Below are 17718 nucleotides of genomic sequence, written 5' to 3'. Positions count from 1 at the left end.
ATTCTTTTCCCCACACAAGCACACCAATACAGAAATGCTTAGAGACACACACGTCTAACAGTTTAATCAGCCTCTCTGACTTCAGCGGGAACTTTCTCTCCGTCTGGAGTTTCTTCCTGTGGTCAGGCTGAAGTATGATCTCTGCGTTCACATTGGCTGACACAAAATAAGACACAAAGCTACACAGCAAATCTGTGTGAGGTTTAAGCCAGCTCATTTTACGTGTAGCTTTGTTGTAGTGATGTGTCGTTCATGAGTGATTCGTTCATAAGAATCGAATCATGTGAATGTGAATAAAGGTATCTATCTATCAAATCCTTAAAATGTGTTGTTCACACTTTCGTTCATACCCCCCTCCCCCTAATAGCCACCGGCACACAGGACGGGAGGACGGGCTGTATGCGCGACGTAATAAAAACGCTCCCGCGATAGTGTTTTTCAGGGGACGATCGCGCTATGAACGGTGAGCGTGAACGAATCGTTTGAACGGATTGTTACCGTGAACGTGAATGAAACGATTCGTTCACCGAAATGAACGGGATTGCCCATCACTACTTTGTAGCCGATACGTATCTTCGTATATATGTCGCTGGCTTCCATTGACAACGAATGGTAGACTGTATCTTTGTAGCTGTTTCTACAGTATGTGTCATCTTTTTGACACCCAAACCTAACCATTACCCTAACCCTAACCTCCGTGGGGTGAGTCGCTTACCCTCCCGACGCTCCGTTGTCGAAATGGTGGTCATTCGAAAGAGCGAGATTTCCCCGTGTGAACGCACCATTAGGACCGGCTGTCCACACTCAGTTGCTGTGGTGATGACATGACGACATTTATTGTGTTATGAGGTAGTCATAAAAAATGTATTATGTATTACTTTTACTTACCGGTACTGTAAGTATATTTTACTATCTGAATACTTCTGTCTGTCTCTCCCTTCCTAATCCCTACCCCGCCAGGCGACGACGACGAGGAGGAGAGCGGCGAGGAGCGGCTGCCGTCCTGCTTCGACTACATCATGCACTTCCTGACCGTCTTCTGGAAGGTGCTGTTCGCCTTCGTCCCGCCCACCGAGTACTGGAACGGCTGGGCGTGCTTCATGGTGTCCATCTCGCTCATCGGCGTGCTGACGGCCGTCACCGGCGACCTGGCGTCCCACTTCGGCTGCACGGTGGGCCTGAAGGACTCGGTGACGGCCGTGGTGTTCGTGGCCCTCGGCACGTCCGTGCCAGGTGAGTCTTCCAGGGTTGAGTTCCCATTTACTTTGATGGAGTGAAAGTTTTGTATTTCTTCTGCAGCCCAGGAAGGGAATTGGCGCCACCTGCTGGGCCATTAATGAGAACTTCAGCATAGCTATTGTAGTTAAGAGGTTGTCGATCTCAAATTATTCGGTTCCTCATACAAGATTTGTGTTACAATATTCATTATAACAAAATTTTTCCAAATTTTGAAGGTATCAGATGTACAGTATGAGCTCACAATGCATCGCATAACGCATGTTGTGACCTTGTAGATCGGCTATTTTCAAATAGACGATGTTCCGATTGATCGGTGAGTGATGGCGATCGGCAGAATGCTTTGATCAGGATCGGCTTTGCCGATCTACAAGCTAGATCAGCTATTTTCACAATATGTATCTGTGGGACTGAATGTAACCCCAGCTTCAACTTCTACAAGTTGAATTGGATACTAAAGGACCTCGGCTTGCAATCTCCTAATGTTTATACTTAACTCATTCCCCGCCTCCCCCGATAGTCCCGAGAAAATCCCAATGTCGTTCCCCGCCAGGCCCGATAGTCCCGAGAATTTGCTTTTATATAATGTAATGTTTAATTACATTCTTCCACAGCCCGTCACAAAGTCTGAGCCTTTTATCTTAAAGGGAACCTAAAATATCACACATCAAAGTAAGTGTGTTTGAAAAAAATACTGTAATAATGTATAAATTGCAATACAAATGTATAAATCTCCCCATAACCCACAGTGAACTGGCAAAAGACGCATTTGAGCTCAAAAGGCTGGCTGCCGAAAAAAAAAAGAGAAGAGAAAAAAAAGTGTGAGAACAGCTGTGTGTGTGTGTGTGTGTGTGTGTGTGTGTGTGTGTGTGTGTGTGTGTGTGTGTGTGTGTGTGTGTGTGTGTGTGTGTGTGTGTGTGTGTGTGTGTGTGTGTGTGCTTCCCTCCAGGACCACTATATCTCTGTTTCAGTGGTCCCTGTTGGACCCCCTGATGGTGTTCAGTCCCATAAAAAAACAGTGCTATCAGTGAGATCTGCCTCTCTCTCTCTCTCTCTCTCTCAAGACACAAAACACACAATTATCGCCAATTCGCCATATAAATGCTTCTAAAACGTACCTGATAATGATGATGGTTGATTTGAATCCACACCCTGGGTTATAATCCATATATCCAGGCTATAATATTAGTTTTGTAATGGTATTTAGTCCACAAACAAGCCATGATCGCCTTTGCAAAGGTGGGGGTCCCTGGTCGCCTTTCTAACGGAACCAATAAGGGGTCCGCGGGTCCAACGCTTCGCCGACCTCCCAGAGCAGTGCGGAGTTACATAACATTGTAAAATCAATCAATAAGCCGATCATTTGTTACATAAAGTTCACATGATCCAGTTGCAGGGACAAGTGGTCCCTGTCGATGGGGTCTCACAAAGGGGGTCCCCTGGTCTCCAGCCAACACTTAGGGAACCAGGTGGGCGTGGGGGTCCCTGGCCCACGCTCCACCAAAACAAGCATCAACTACAGCCAACAAGCGATCGATCAACTACAGCCTCGCCTCGTTAGCAAACTGCGTCTGCCCTGCTCTAGCCAGGGCAGTGCAGAGGATTTTTTAGGGGCAGGGGGAGACATTTTCTAACATGTGCTAGAATGTGAAAATAGCAGATCTACAAGCTCTACAAGCTCTCAAAGTGTCGCAGAGCGACGTGTTGAGAGATTGCTGATCACCTTGTTGAACAAATGTCATAGCAATCCATTCTAGAGGTGTATTCTAGAAGTGTTATTGCGACCGTCAGGGAGCAGTTTACTATGAAAACCTCCACCGGCCGTCCGTCGGTCGGTCACACGTCACACGTCACACCTTTGCCCTGCTCATATCTCCGCATCAGTATATAGGGCTTGTTTGTTTATTGTATTTTTTTTTAACATCTGTTTATTAGTATTTTTCATTTTTAAAGACATATCGTCCATAGCAACTATGGAGAGAAAACATCATGACAAAACCAGGTTGGACCATATGACAGAGTAGAAAAAAACCTTATACCAATACAAAAGTCGAATATACATATATAAACAATAAAACAAAATTGACAGTTAAAACATAAATAATACTACAGCAATAATGACAAAACACACAAGAAAGGAAAAAATAAACAAGACAAACAACAATCAAACAAACAAACAAACAAATGGCTGATGGCGGCACGCGTCCCCGGAGATAGGCGAACAGCATATAGAGTAATCACACGTTGTACTTGATCAGTAAAAGTTAGCAGGTGACCCTAGGGGGCGACTAAGCACTGTCTACTCTTTTCAGGGACTCTAAAAGGCGCAGGATAGGTGACCATATTTTTTGGAACTGGGGCTCCCTATCTGTGAGGACAAATCTTACTCTCTCCAGGTGCAGGACTCCGCCTAGTTCCTTTATCCACATGTCAATGGATGGGGGTTTAACTGATTTCCAGGCTTGAAGGATTAATTTCCTGGCGAGCAATGTAGAGAGCCTAACAACTTGATTCTCCCGGTTGTTTTGGGCCCACCCTGGCTCCAGCACCCCGAAGAGCGCAGTTAACGGAGCAGGAGGGAGTTCCCTCTCATAAGCTTTCCCAAGAAAGTCAAAAATTTGGTTCCAAAAGTTTTGCAACTTATGGCATTGAACAAATTGATGTGCTAAGGTACCTTGCTCAATAAAGCATTTGCCACACAGGGGAGAAGAATCCCTAAATAATTTATGCACTTTAGTCGGGGAGAAGTGTAATCTGTGAATGATCTTAAATTGGATGAGGCCATGCCTGACATTAATAGAGCTGTGATGAATATTGTCAATACACTCCTCCCACGTTTCGTCCGAGATAACAATACCTAGCTCTCTTTGCCAGTTCTCTTTGAATGGGAGAGAGGGTAGACTAGACAAATCTTGCAAAGTTGCATAGTATTGTGAGACTGCACCTTTACCAAAGGAATCGACTCTCATTATGCTCTCTAGTGTCGGATGACGAGTCTTTTGTTCGAATTGTGGGACATGAGTTCTGAAAAAGTTTCTAATCTGTAAGTATCTAAAAAAGTGTGATGCCGGAAGTTGACACAACTGCTTGAGTTGTTGAAAAGAAACAAAATGGTCATCCCTATACAAGTTACTTAAGGATTCGATTCCTTTTTCCCTCCAGAGACGAAAAACTGGGTCGGTCAGGCCTGGTTTAAAGGCATGATTGCCACAAATGGGAGTGTACATATACAATTTGGGAGCTTTTATCAGTTTTGAGATTTGAGACCAGATTTTAAGAGAATGCTGAATTATAGGGTTATGACTATAGATATCCTTCTTAAACTTAACAGGACTATTTAGCAGTGCGGGTAGGCACGTGCCTGTGCACGACAAGTGTTCCATTCTTAGCCAGGAGGGCATACTTTCAAGGTTATAGCCTGGGTAACAGTCAAACCATTGAGTAATAAAATTTAAGTTAGCTGCCAAGTAATATAGTCTGAATTGAGGGAGACCAAATCCACCCTCACTCCTACTTTTGCACAGATGTAGACGAGTAATCCTGGGAGTTTTGCCAAACCATATAAAGGCGGAGATGATTGAGTCTAGTTTCTTAAAATAATATTGAGGAATGCTTGTTGGGATTGATTGGAAGACATACAAAAATCTAGGTAAAGTTACCATTTTGATGGCGTTAATACGTCCAGCCATTGATAAGGGTAAGGTGTTCCAGAACTCTATGTTTTTCTGCAATTGTTTTATTTTTTTGGTTCCAGTTTGCCTTCAGTAAGTTATTCAATTTACTAGTGACTATAATTCCCAGACTCGTAAATTTATCCAAGACAATTTTGAATGGGGTGGATGACAGAAAGGTTTTGTCCACTACATCTGATAAAGGCATCAGTTCGCTTTTATCCCAGTTTATTCTGTACCCTGAAAAAGAACCAAACTCATTGATGAGGTTTAGCAGTGTGGGGATGGAAGCCCTTGGATCAGAAATAAACAAGACCACATCGTCAGCGTAGGCCGAAATTTTGTGCGAGGTACCATGTTGCACAATCGGGTGGATTACTGAGCAGGCCCGTATCCTCGCAGCTAAGGGTTCCAACGCAAGCGCGAATATATAAGGTGAGATCGGATCCCCCTGGCGTGTGCCTCTAAAAAGCCTGAATGGTTTCGATTCATTTTGATTAGTGAGGACTGAGGCCGATGGTTCGTGATATATGACCTTAATCCAGTTAATGAAAGAATCCCCAAAGCCAAATTTAGTCAAGACGGAAAGCATATATGGATGTTCAATTTGGTCAAAGGCCTTCTGGGCGTCAAGTGAGATCGCGACCGCATCCTCCGTACTACGTGCAGGGTTGTAGATTAGATTAAACAGCCTCCTCATATTATACTGTATATGTCTGGAGGGCATGAACCCAGTCTGATCCGGGTGAATAATATTGCAAATATGCTCTTTAAGCCTAGAAGAAAGAATTTTGCTCAGTATTTTGGTTTCCGTTGGCAAAAGAGAAATGGGTCTGTATGAGGATGCTAGTGAAGAGTCCTTGTCCTTTTTAAGTAGTAGGGAAATCCTACCATGGTACAGCCCCTTCGGCAGAGAGCCTGATTCTTTAGAGTTATTCAACATACGAAGTATGAAAGGCGCTAAGAGGCTGGAGTAGGCCTTATAAAACTCCGCCCCAAAGCCGTCCGGCCCAGGGGCTTTGTTATTCGGAGCCTGCTGGATAGCTATCTTGACTTCCCCTAATGTAATGTCTGCATCTAACTCCGCCACTGCTTCCTCACTTAATGAGGGGAGATCACATTCTTGCAAAAAATTGTCGATATCCTCCTGACTAGAGGTACTTTTGGAGCTATAAAGGTCACGGTAAAACTCTTCAAAACAGTTATTTATTTCTTTAGGGTCAGTAACTCGATTTCCGTTCTTGTTATTGATAGAGAGGATGGCCTGGGAGGCTTGGGATTGTCGAAGCAGTCTAGCCAGTAGTTTGTGTGGTTTGTCTCCAAATTCAAATATCTTTTGTCTGTAATTTAATAATTGGGAGCAAACTCGTTTAGTAAGAATAGAGTTGTAGTCGTATTTCAATTTCGTAATTTTGCCCAGTATTTCTGACGAGGGGGAGTCTAGATAATCTTTATTCAATTGAGTTAAAGTAACCTCTATTAATCTCAGAGACTGTTCTTGAAGCTTACGTTTGGCTGACGAAAATGCAATTATGTGACCTCTCATTACAGCTTTAAAGGATTCCCATAGGACAGAGTCATCGACCTCTCCATTATCGTTAGAGGCAAAAAAGAAGGAGATATGGCCCCCCATTTCTTTGTGGAAAACTTCGTCCTTAAGAAGTAGGGGATCAAACCGCCAAGACTTATTCCTTCTATTGTCTAGATCCTTGAATTGTAAGTCCAGTGTAACTGGGCTATGATCGGAGACAAGTATCGGATGGTATGTGCTATCAATTACCGCGGACAAGAGTTTAGAGTCTAGGAAGAAATAGTCTATGCGACTTGAAGTTTTGTGCACTGGACTGTAAAATGAGTATTCCCTCCCCGCAGGATTAACCAATCTCCAAATATCAACAATATTCAGGCTTTTAAGCAAGGTGTTCAATAGGCCTCCAGCCTTTGATTGGTTAGATGAGAGCGTGGAGCTTTTGTCCAGAGTAGAGTCCATTACACAGTTAGCGTCTCCTGCGATAAGGACATTGGTAGCATGGATGTTAGGGATTGAGTTAAAAAGTTTTTGAAAGAAGTCAGGGCAGTCAAAATTGGGGCCATATATATTTACGAGTGTTACATTTTGTGAAGCCAATTGACCACTAAGAATAAGAAATCTCCCGTCAGGGTCGGTCAATGTTGCAGAGTGGATGAATGGAACATTTTTGCGAAACAATATAGCTACTCCTCTAGCTTTAGCACCAAAATTGGCATGATAGGCCTGACCCAACCAGTTTGCCCGAAGAATTGATTGCACATTGCGCTTTGCATGGGTTTCCTGTAGAAAGATAACATCGGGTTGCAGGGACTTAAGGTGGGCGAGGACTTTCGCCCTCTTGACAGGATTACCCAGGCCTTTTACGTTCCAGCTAAGAAATCTTAACGCCCCGTTAGGTAACCCGCTATTAGATTTATGTGTCGTTGACACCGTTCGCAAGTGTGACACTCACCAGCGCCGCACACCCCCCCGAGAACACGCGCACACCACCAGCCAGACAGTACATAAAACATAAAACAAAAAACATAAACCCATAGTTTGTTTATTGTATGACATCACGCCACATCATCAGCTGTGGACTCTGTGATGTCATCGTATCGCATCAGTATATAGGGCTTGTTTGTTTATTGTATGACATCACGCCACATCATCAGCTGTGGACTCTGTGATGTCATCGTATCTCCATATATGGCCATCTCCGTATATGGAGATATAAGTCGTCCATGCCCAAGTATGGGCTGGTGAGGTCAGACTTTGTGTGATGCGTAGGTTATCTCAATATATGGAGATTCAACATTCCAGGCAATGCTCTCTTCCCTGGTGAGAATTGCCCCTTTATATAGGGCTTGTTTGTGTATTGTATGACATCACGCCACATCATCAGCTGTGGACTCTGTGATGTCATCGTATCTCCATATATGGCCATCTCCGTATATGGAGATATAAGTCGTCCATGCCCAAGTATGGGCTGGTGAGGTCAGACTTTGTGTGATGCGTAGGTTATCTCCATATATGGAGATTCAACATTCCAGGTGTAACTATGGCTACCCGTATGACGTGAGAGGTGGAGGTTGTGATATTTGTGGAGATAAGCGACCAACGGTCGCTTATCTCCCGATTAGGGAGTCTTACTGGTTGTAAAGACTCATGCCCCCTTTGATGTCAATGTGTGTGTGTGCACCTGTAGGCCTACAGAGCGCAACTAGCATTTACACACAGAAACAGAGAGACAGCGCCCCCAAGTGACTTGTAGCAGACTTGTAGAATACTGTAGCAGTAATAGTATATCAATGTGAACTTGCTGTTTTTGGTCAGACATAGCATATAAAAATATTTTTCTCTGCATTTTTCTAAACAGAAAATTCTAAAAATAATTCCTATTACATAATTACATTAGTACACTTATCTGATAAGTGCCTGACGCCATAAATACAAATATCAACTGAGTTATTCGCTCGAAAAGCCATCAATCACAAAAAGGTCAATATCTCCAGTTCTTTCAATTATAGCTGGATTTTGGTCAAAAATTGCTATTTTGAGATGGCTGCAACTATAGAAAAAAAAGCTTTTTATTTATTTATTTTATTTTTCGGTGAGACTAGAGTTTGTCCTGTTTCATTTGAGGTTCTGTATGACATTGTCGAAAAAATACAGAATTTAGGAAAAATTTCAATATAAAAAAAATATATCAATTTTTTTATTAAACAAAATGGCAGGAGAGCCATACAGTCAATGTTAAAATGGCGGCCAATGTGTTAATATACAATGTCTATGTTTTGTAAGAAGAATCATTAAATATAAATGCTGCTACAGTAACACAATAAATAGAAATACTGATTCCAGTTGATCGGTGATCGTTATCAGCCCCAATAATCGCAATCGGAGCAGTGGTGGTTAAAAATGTACAAATCTTTTTCAATGTTTCATACATAAATAACTTTGCTGTTTTAACCAGTTGTATCCCTGTTGTAAAGAATCTTCAAACCTAGTGAAAATAGCGATCGTACATTTGCAAATGGCACTATTTTTCTGCGCTTATTTCATCTCGACAATGATTACCCCACACTATTTAATTCAGCCTGACCGGAAGCAGGGATAAAACATATCCCCACCAGCCATAAAAATGATATTCCAGAGGGTGGTAGACCCCCCCTGGCAAATCTAATCCTGCCCAGGGCCTTCTCTCCTACTGCGCCTGTCTCAGTGAAGGACGGAATACCAAGTAAAGGAACGATCGCAGCTGCAGTTGAACACGTAGTGAGTAACAGTTTAATCCGTTCCCTCAGAGCCTTCATCAATGTAAGCCTGAAAGATTGAAAAGCAGAAATGGTTCCACAGAAATTGACGATAATTTCCCCTAGGTTTATGGTCCTATTTTATATGTGCTCCCCAGCAAGGAGTGAGGATTGAGGAGTTGATAGTCGCTCACTAGAAGTGAGTGAAATGAAACGAAGCATCGCTTTAGTTCATACAGGGCACGGTAGTCATGCCGGCCTCAGCTGTAATCAACTGGCACTCTGCTGATTGTTCTCTATGAGCCACGCTTTTCTACACTCCAATCACAGCTGTGTGCGGCACCTGCTGGTACACAACACCAGACTGATCGCTTTTATTTTCTCCTAAATTAAGTCAGCGAGGGTGGGGTTCCCAGCTAGGGTTCCCTCTATTGGAGAGTCGCGTCATCTCCGTTCACTTTATGGGGCCAGGTCTTCTACATACACATCTAATAGTGATAAAGCACTGAACCGGAAGTTTATGGAATGCATTGGAATCTATGGGGAAAAAGTGACATTTCCTGCATAACGTGACCGGTGCTGTTTCTGAACCCGCATTGGCAGAACTCTCTATACAAGGCTCTGGGGTTATCTGTCTCCCACTCCCTGGACATAACGCCTGGTTTAGGTCTATTTCATTTGTTTCAATAAATGGTTACATCTACTCCCTGACCTAAGTGTTCCTGAATGAATAACAGCTCCTACTAAGTAAAAAGCAAGTGTCAAGACATTTATGCAGTTCTGTTTGCTGCAGTATTACATCATAATAAACCAGAAAACACTGCACCCAGTTACACCGCAATTTCCCAGATACAGTTTGTCAATTCCACATTGGATATGTGAGCGTTATTTGCTTGGTTGAGTCAATAATGTAGTGTTTTTGTGAGAAGCATTGCCCAGAAGCCCCTTTAGTCCAATCAGTGTGAATATGTATTGGGTCCTTCCCTGTCTCCCACGGCCAAACTTTCCGCAAGTTTTCTTGCAAATGCAGTCATAACTTCAGGAGATATCCTGCTAACAGTCAAACAGGCAGACTAATGGATGTAAACATAAACGTCCCCGAAACTCCACTGGCGCAGGTGATAAAGACACACAACAAATATGATTTGAAGGAGAAAATAAATCATATTCCGTTGTTGTCGGGTGGAAACCTCACACAGTATATCCCAAACTGTTACTTGTCAGAAAATGGAAAACAATAACCTGTGTTCCAATGTAGTGTAGTTCAATGTAACTCTTGTTAACACTTTTCATTGGATCAGCATTTATAAAACCCACAGACACACGTAAGCACTTTTACGTTCACTTAAAGGACCATTTTCAACCTTCATACTTGGTTCTCACTAATAGTGTGGTACGATGCGTCCAAAAAACAGCTCCCGTAGGATTTTTGTGCTAAAATTGATTTTTTTGCAGATCCTGGTTCTATAGAGTCCAAACTATGAGAAAATGATGGGTGCCAACTTTTCCGGACCCCTGCCCCCTTTCTGGGGGTCATCTAGGGTCATCAGTACGCCAGCCAGTTAATGTCCAATTTTCTTAATATTAGGGTTGTTTTGTAGGTTTTAAAACATTCTGAGTTCAGCCAGAATAAGCTTTCTAACTTTTGGTTGGGGTCTTTCCTCACCTGGGACCCCCCAGACGGACCCCTGTGCCTATCTCAGTACTCGCTCTGCTCCTGCTCCAGAACAATGTCATATTAGATCATAATTGAAGCATAAAAGTTTTTTTCTGAAAACAAAAATAAGTAGTAACAAATACTAGGGGTCTTCCACAGGGGGTTCGGGACCCCTGGGGGTCCTCAAAGGTACTACATAGTGTAATACGAAGTGTGCTTCTAAGGATTTCTTTGCTAAAATGTATTTTTTACTGCTTTGGCTTTTATAGGGACCAAACTGTCAGAAAATGATGGGTGTCAGATTTTCCTGACCCCTGCCCCCTTTCTGGGGGGGTCATCTATTTTAGGACCTCGCAGAACAGTATGCCAGCCAGTTAACACATCTACTGCCTCTTAATCTGAAGGTTGCTTGGTGCCTCGGCGCCACGTCGTTTCCTCCGTCGGCCGCCGCTATTATTTTGAAGGGCCGGAAGGGGGTTGTTTTTGTTTTTTTGGATTATCACTTGACGGCAACGATTACGTCATCTAGTCACATGACAGTGTGGGACAAGAAGAGGCAAGATGGCTGCGCCCTGCCTTGTGCCTTGTTTACATTTAGATCTGCTGCAAAATGTCTCAAAATGGCTATTTTGTTTAAATGAAGTTTCTTTATGGGCCTCTCCATTGACTTAACATTGAGGAGCTTCACTTCGCGTGCACGCCCAACGTGCGTTGTAAACAAATCGCCGACATTACCGATGCGAGCGGGACCGGAGCGACATTAAGTAAGTAATAATATCTTTACTGTATATACAGTAAGATTCACAGTCCTCACCGTCAACGGCGCCATGGTATTAACCCTTTCAATGACGGTGAGGACTGTCAACGGCGGCGAAAAAGTTAATGTCCAATTGTCATAATCTTAGAGTTGTTTTGAAGGTTTTAAAACAAGTTCATATATTGCACTTTTGAAGCAGCCAGAATAACCTTTCTGACTTTTGGTGGGGGTCTTTCCTCACCTGGGACCCCCGTACTGACCCCTGTGCCTATCTCAGTACTCATTACAGTCCTTGTTCTGCTCCTGCTCCAGAACAGTGTCAAATTAGATCATAATTGAAGCATAAAAGCTTTTGTACCTGTAGTAGCTAATACCATCCAAAGGGGATCCGGGACCCCCAGGTGTCCTCAGAGTTACTACAGGGGGCCAGCCAAACGGCTATTTCAGTTTTGGTCCTATTCTTGCAACCAGTTCTGCAATTTGCTATCTATTTTTGAATAATATTAGAAACTGTTAGTTTTATGCATCCTGGGTTTATGTAGTGTACTTGATGGTTTATTAGTATTCTCAGTATTATTTACTAATAAGATGCCTCTGGGCGCCAATTCTTTACCATCTGACCAGTGATGTATATCGGACCAGTTATGGAGACCCCTGGTACCCATATGGAGATCCATGTACTGTATATGGAGATATGCTGAGAGAGCCCAAACATGCTTACTCAGTTATTTGTTATGTGAAAGTCCTATTATGTCTATGACAACTGACATCATACCCTTTTATGCTCATACGTGGAGATCCCTGTCTATAGAACCAGCCACACAGATATGGGTTGTCTTGGCCATCTGTCTTGGCCATACACTATATGTTCGTGTGTTAGTGTGGCATGTGGCCAATGTGGACTCCATATATGGGCCATATGAAGTCCTGTTAGATATGGGCTTAATATTGAAGACATCAAGGAAAGGATTATGTTAGTGTGCCATCACAGTGAAGCCAGAGTGTGATGTCAGAGCGGGCACGCAGAGCAACATGTCCATTTTCCAAGAACTTGGAGCTGCACTGCTACCACATATCCTCCATGCCAACTACATCACAATGCCACAATGCAGTATAAATGATACCTGACAAATTGCTTCCACCAATTGAAGAAAATGGATGGAATTCAGAGAGTGGAGGGTATTTTCCAGTCAGATGTCTTGGCTGACTGGGAGGTTGGGGTGACCAGAGATTTGTCTGGCCCCCTGTAGTAACTCTGAGGACACCTCCCAGACCCCCTGTGGAAGACCCCTGGTATTAGCTACTCGTTTTTGTTAGCTACAAAAGCTTTTGTGCTTCAATTATGATCTAATTTGACACTGTTCTGGAGCAGGAGCAGATCAAGGACTGTAATGTCCCAGGTCCCAGGTGAGGAAAGACCCCCACCAAAAGTCAGAAAGGTTATTCTGGCTGCTTCAAAAGTGCAATATATGAACTTAGAATGAAGAAAACCTTCAAAACAGCTCTAATATTATGAGAATTGGACATTAACTGGCTGGCATACTGTTCTGTGAGGTCCTAAAATAGATGACCCCCCAGAAAAGGGGCAGGGGTTGGGAAAATCTGACACCCATCATTTTCTGACAGTTTGGTCCCTATAAAAAAAAAAAAAAAAGTTCAGCTAAAAAATCATTAGAAGTACACTATGTAGTAACTCTGAGGACCCCCTAAGGTTCCCGAAGCCCCTGTGGTATTTGCCTACTACTCATTTTTGTTTTCAGAGCCCAGCTACAAAAACATTTATTCAATTATGATCTAATATGACATTTTTCTGGAGCAGGAGCAGAGCGATTACTGAGATAGGCACAGGGTTACGTCTGGGGGGTCCCAGGTGAGGAAAGACCCCAACCAAAAGTCAGAAAGGTTATTCTGGCTGCTTCAAAAGTGTAATAAATGAACTCAGAATGTTTTAAAACCTACAAAACAACCCTAATATTAAGAAAATTGGACATGGCATACTGTTCTGGGAGGTCCCAAACTAGATGACCCCCAGAAAGGGGGCGGGGGTCCGGAAAAGTTGGCACCCATCATTTTCTCATAGTTTGGACTCTATAGAACCAGGATCTGCAAAAAAATCAATTTTAGCACAAAAATCCTACGGAAGTACACATCGTACCACACTATAATGCTCACATTAAAATGGTAATATATCTCTGAGGAGGGCTGTGGACTGTTCAGAAAACCAGCTATATCATCGTTAGGCAAGATTTAAAATGTATTTATTTTGTTATTTATGCCAGAACAATGGTTTCCATTATAGCTTACTAACTTTACAGGAATACAAAGCCTGCCGTTTCTATTAGCTTGGATTCCCCGTTCCAAATATATCGAAAAAATTATTCGCTACTTTTGTGTAACACTGTAGTACGACGAAGTAGGTCATTAATGAACCGGGGAAGGACATACAAAGTTGAAATATGGAGATACAAAGTTACTTCCAAAAGGCGATTTCCTTTCCATGCGTCAGAAATTATACTGCTATTCGTCCTGTTAAGATGCATGGGGAGCAACACGGACGAGAGTGCTGTACCTGTCTCTGAACATTGGTGGCGCTGCAGTGGCATTGGGCACAAAGTAAAACTCTAAGCCCCAACTGAAGGGTGTTTCCAAGGACAGATAAACAGATAAACATCATGTATTTCTGGGCCAATGCTGATGTTTGGATTCTCACCTGGGATGTCTCAGGATTCGATTCTGTCTGCTTGTGATGTTTGTGTACTGTGTGTGTGCGTGCGTGCGTGCGTGCGTGTGTGTGTGTGTGTAGTCTCTCAAGGGATGTCAATTTGAATTTGCCATCTGTTGTATTGTTTTTTTCTTCACGTATCCCAATTCAATGTAATATTCTCTTTATTCCCCCAATCTCCCTCTCTGTCTCTCTCTGCCATACTGTCTGTCTGTCTGTCTGTCTGTCTGTCTGTCTGTCTGTCTGTCTGTCTGTCTGTCTGTCTGTCTGTCTGTCTGTCTGTCTGTCTGTCTTGCTGTCAGACACACCCAACTCAGCACCTCTCTCACATCCTAATTTCGCTCTCTCTCTCTCTCTTTCTACAATATTCTATGTCTCTCGTCCTCTCGTTCTGCTAGCTCCCAGCATCCCTGTTGTTACAATCATCTGTTGTTTATTCGGACTGCCCTTCCCCTCCTCTCCTCCTCTCATGAGACGCTGTGTATTTATTTACCCTGCCATCATCCATCACTCTGACCTGTGTCTGCTGTTATTGATACACAGGGGTGTGCGCGTGCGTGTGCGTGTGTGTGCATGCATGCATACGTGTGCAAACGCGAGTGCGTGTGTGTGTGCGCTTACAATTTTCCTGGTCTTCACTAGAAATATGAATGCATTATTTCCGAATTAATTACATTTTTGAGCGGTGGTAACCGCTTCTACACCTGGCTTTGTGTGTATGTCTTTCCGTCCGTATGTCCGTCCGGCAAAGCTAGCCATTGGCCAAGCTTCGCAAGACGTTTAATGAAATGAACACATAGAAGGCACGGCTCAATACACACTGGGTGTAAGACAGACAGTGCAGACAGACAGACAGACAGACTATTCCCGTCTATGCCCTTATATGGAGATCCCTGTGATGCCAGGGGAACAAATCCCTTTCATGCCCAATGCCCATATATGGAGATATGGAGATCCCTGGGATGACAGAGTCCCTACCACCTACCTGTGGTAGGGACTCTGTCCCTACCACATCACTGTGACATCGCTGTGACTCTGTGCCACACTGGTCAGATGGCCAGGACAGTGATGTGTCAGGGGAACCACAGTGTCGGTGTTACCCATCCGTACGGACAAGCTGTGCCGGTTCTGACAGTAAACTGCGACCTACGGTCGCAATAATCAATGGCATCAGGCAGATAGGCTACAACTTTACACCAATCTCTATATTTCCCATCAAGCTGAAATGGGATGGGATCTGTAATATCTTATTTGTGCAACAAAACATGATGAGGTCAGTCCTCTCTGTCTGCCTTTGGCGTTGTAATTCTGTGTACAGACGACACTAAAAGTGAGAAATAGATGGGGGACATGTGGAGGTGAGAGTAGGTACGTGGAAATAAATGATGTTAACAAGTTTCATAGAGAACACTGTCTGACCCCCCCTCCCCCCCACACACACACACACAGACACACACAATTTAAGTACAGTGCTTGAGTAAATGTACTTTAGTCAGGAACATTCACGTCAAGTCATTTAACCAATTATTGCTAAATGGAATACACAACAAGCTGATTTAACCATTTATAGCATAAATGGAATACAGTTAATCTTGGCGTTTAAAGGGCTCCGCCATAGGAGATGCTCCCTGAAGTTTTGCGCAAGCTTTTCTGAGCATGCTAAGCAAAATCAGGGAACGCAAGCAATACCCCCCATAGGGATACAATAGCAGAATAATAGCAAGACATTGACGTGTAACTTAGTCAAAATCACAGTATTTGAGCTCAACCTTGACATGTAACATAGTAAAAGCTTAACATTGACATGAACTTAGACAAAATCACAGTATTTGAGCTCAACCATGACATGTAACATAGTAAAGCTTAACATTGACATGAACTTAGTCAAAATCACCGTATTTGAGCTCAACCTTGACATGTAACATAGTAAAAGCTTAACATTGACATGAACTTAGACAAAATCACAGTATTTGAGCTTAACCACATTGACATGTAACTTAATCAGACAATCACAAGTATTGAGCTTAGCCAGACTGATCGTGCAAAGGTGGAGGCTCGGGTGGAGGAGGCAGCAAGCAGCAAAGATTCCGAGGCTTCGGAAACCAAGCATTGGTAGAGAAAGCAAGCCCTATTTAAAGGAGCCTTCCCTACTGATTGAGCTTTGATTGGAGTATGGCAGTCATGTGACATAATGACCAGCAGATATGTTAATGAGGTATGAGAACAGAGCTAACTGACATCTGACTACAGCTGAGCAGCGACTTGACTCCCATGTCCTGCATAAACTAACGCTGACGCTTCATTTACACCACTGTCTCTCTCTCTCCCTCCCTCCCGCCGCAGACACCTTCGCCAGCAAGGTGGCCGCCATCCAGGACCAGTACGCCGACGCCTCCATCGGCAACGTGACGGGCTCCAACGCCGTCAACGTCTTCCTGGGCATCGGCGTGGCCTGGACCATCGCGGCCGTGGTGTGGCGCTCGCGCGGCTTGACCTTCAAGGTGGACCCGGGCTCGCTGGCCTTCTCCGTCACCGTGTTCACCGTCATGGCCGTGGTGTGCATGTTCGCGCTGTTGTACCGGCGGCGGCCCGGCGTGGCCGGCGGCGAGCTGGGCGGCCCGCGGACTTGCAAGCTGATCACGGCGTTCATGTTCCTCTCGATGTGGCTCCTCTACATCCTGCTGGCCTCGCTGGAGGCCTATTGCCACATACCAGGCTTCTGAAGAGGAGGGGGATGCCAGGGAGGGAGGAAGGGAGGGTGGGTGGATGGATGGATGCAGTGGCGTCGGTTTAGCAAAAGCTAAGGTATGGCAACATGACTGGTGTTTTGCACGCGCGCAAGACACCAGTCATGTTGCCATGCCTTAGCAACAGGCATGAAGAATTTATTTTAAGAAGTACATTCAAATGTTTTCCCCTGTAGCCAAGGTATGGCAGCTGCCATACCCAATTGACACCTCTGGATGGATGGATGGATGGATGGATGGATGGATTAATGGATGGATGAAGGGAGGGAGGGAGGAGGACGGGGCGGCAGCGAAAGATCTGAATCTGACGGTTAACCGCTCGTGGTCTGCAGTCTCTGCACGTTTGACACGTCTCTCTCTCTACGCCAGTGGTTCTCAAAACTTTGTGATGTCAAGGACCTCCCTTAACCCTGAGAGTGTGCAAACACGGACCCGTAAAGGGTTCCAACTTTGCACACTCTCAGAGTTACGGCCCATTTGAAAGGGGTCCATTTGAAAAAGCTCCTCTTGAGGAAACTCGAGGGTCCCTGGACCTCACTTTGAGGACCACTGCTCTACACACACAGTCTAATAAAAGCAACCTAACCTAATCTGACCCATCGTAGCATACCAAGGGACACATCTGGATGAGAGAGCGAGAGAGAGAGAGAGAGAGAGAGAGA

At 44.0% G+C, this 17718-nt stretch overlaps 1 protein-coding gene across 1 annotated transcript in view; it reads left to right on the top strand.

Moving 5' to 3' along the window:
• The window catches only part of LOC308297985 (sodium/calcium exchanger 1-like), a gene marked incomplete at both ends in the record, with an annotated part of 133755 nt that extends 116723 nt beyond the window's left edge, over positions 1-17032 (top strand). The window contains 2 exons of the mRNA XM_080741549.1: positions 961-1233; positions 16653-17032. Coding sequence (XP_080597675.1) covers positions 961-1233; positions 16653-17032 — 653 coding nt within the window. The remainder of the gene's footprint in view (positions 1-960; positions 1234-16652) is intronic.
• Positions 17033-17718: the final 686 nt, after the last annotated feature.

This window comes from Nannobrachium achirus (assembly GCF_963921795.1).
Source record: "Nannobrachium achirus genome assembly, chromosome: 14".
Taxonomy (NCBI): Eukaryota; Metazoa; Chordata; class Actinopteri; order Myctophiformes; family Myctophidae; genus Nannobrachium; species Nannobrachium achirus.
Note: the sequence above shows the minus strand (reverse complement) of the source record. Positions and strands in the feature narration are given on the sequence as shown.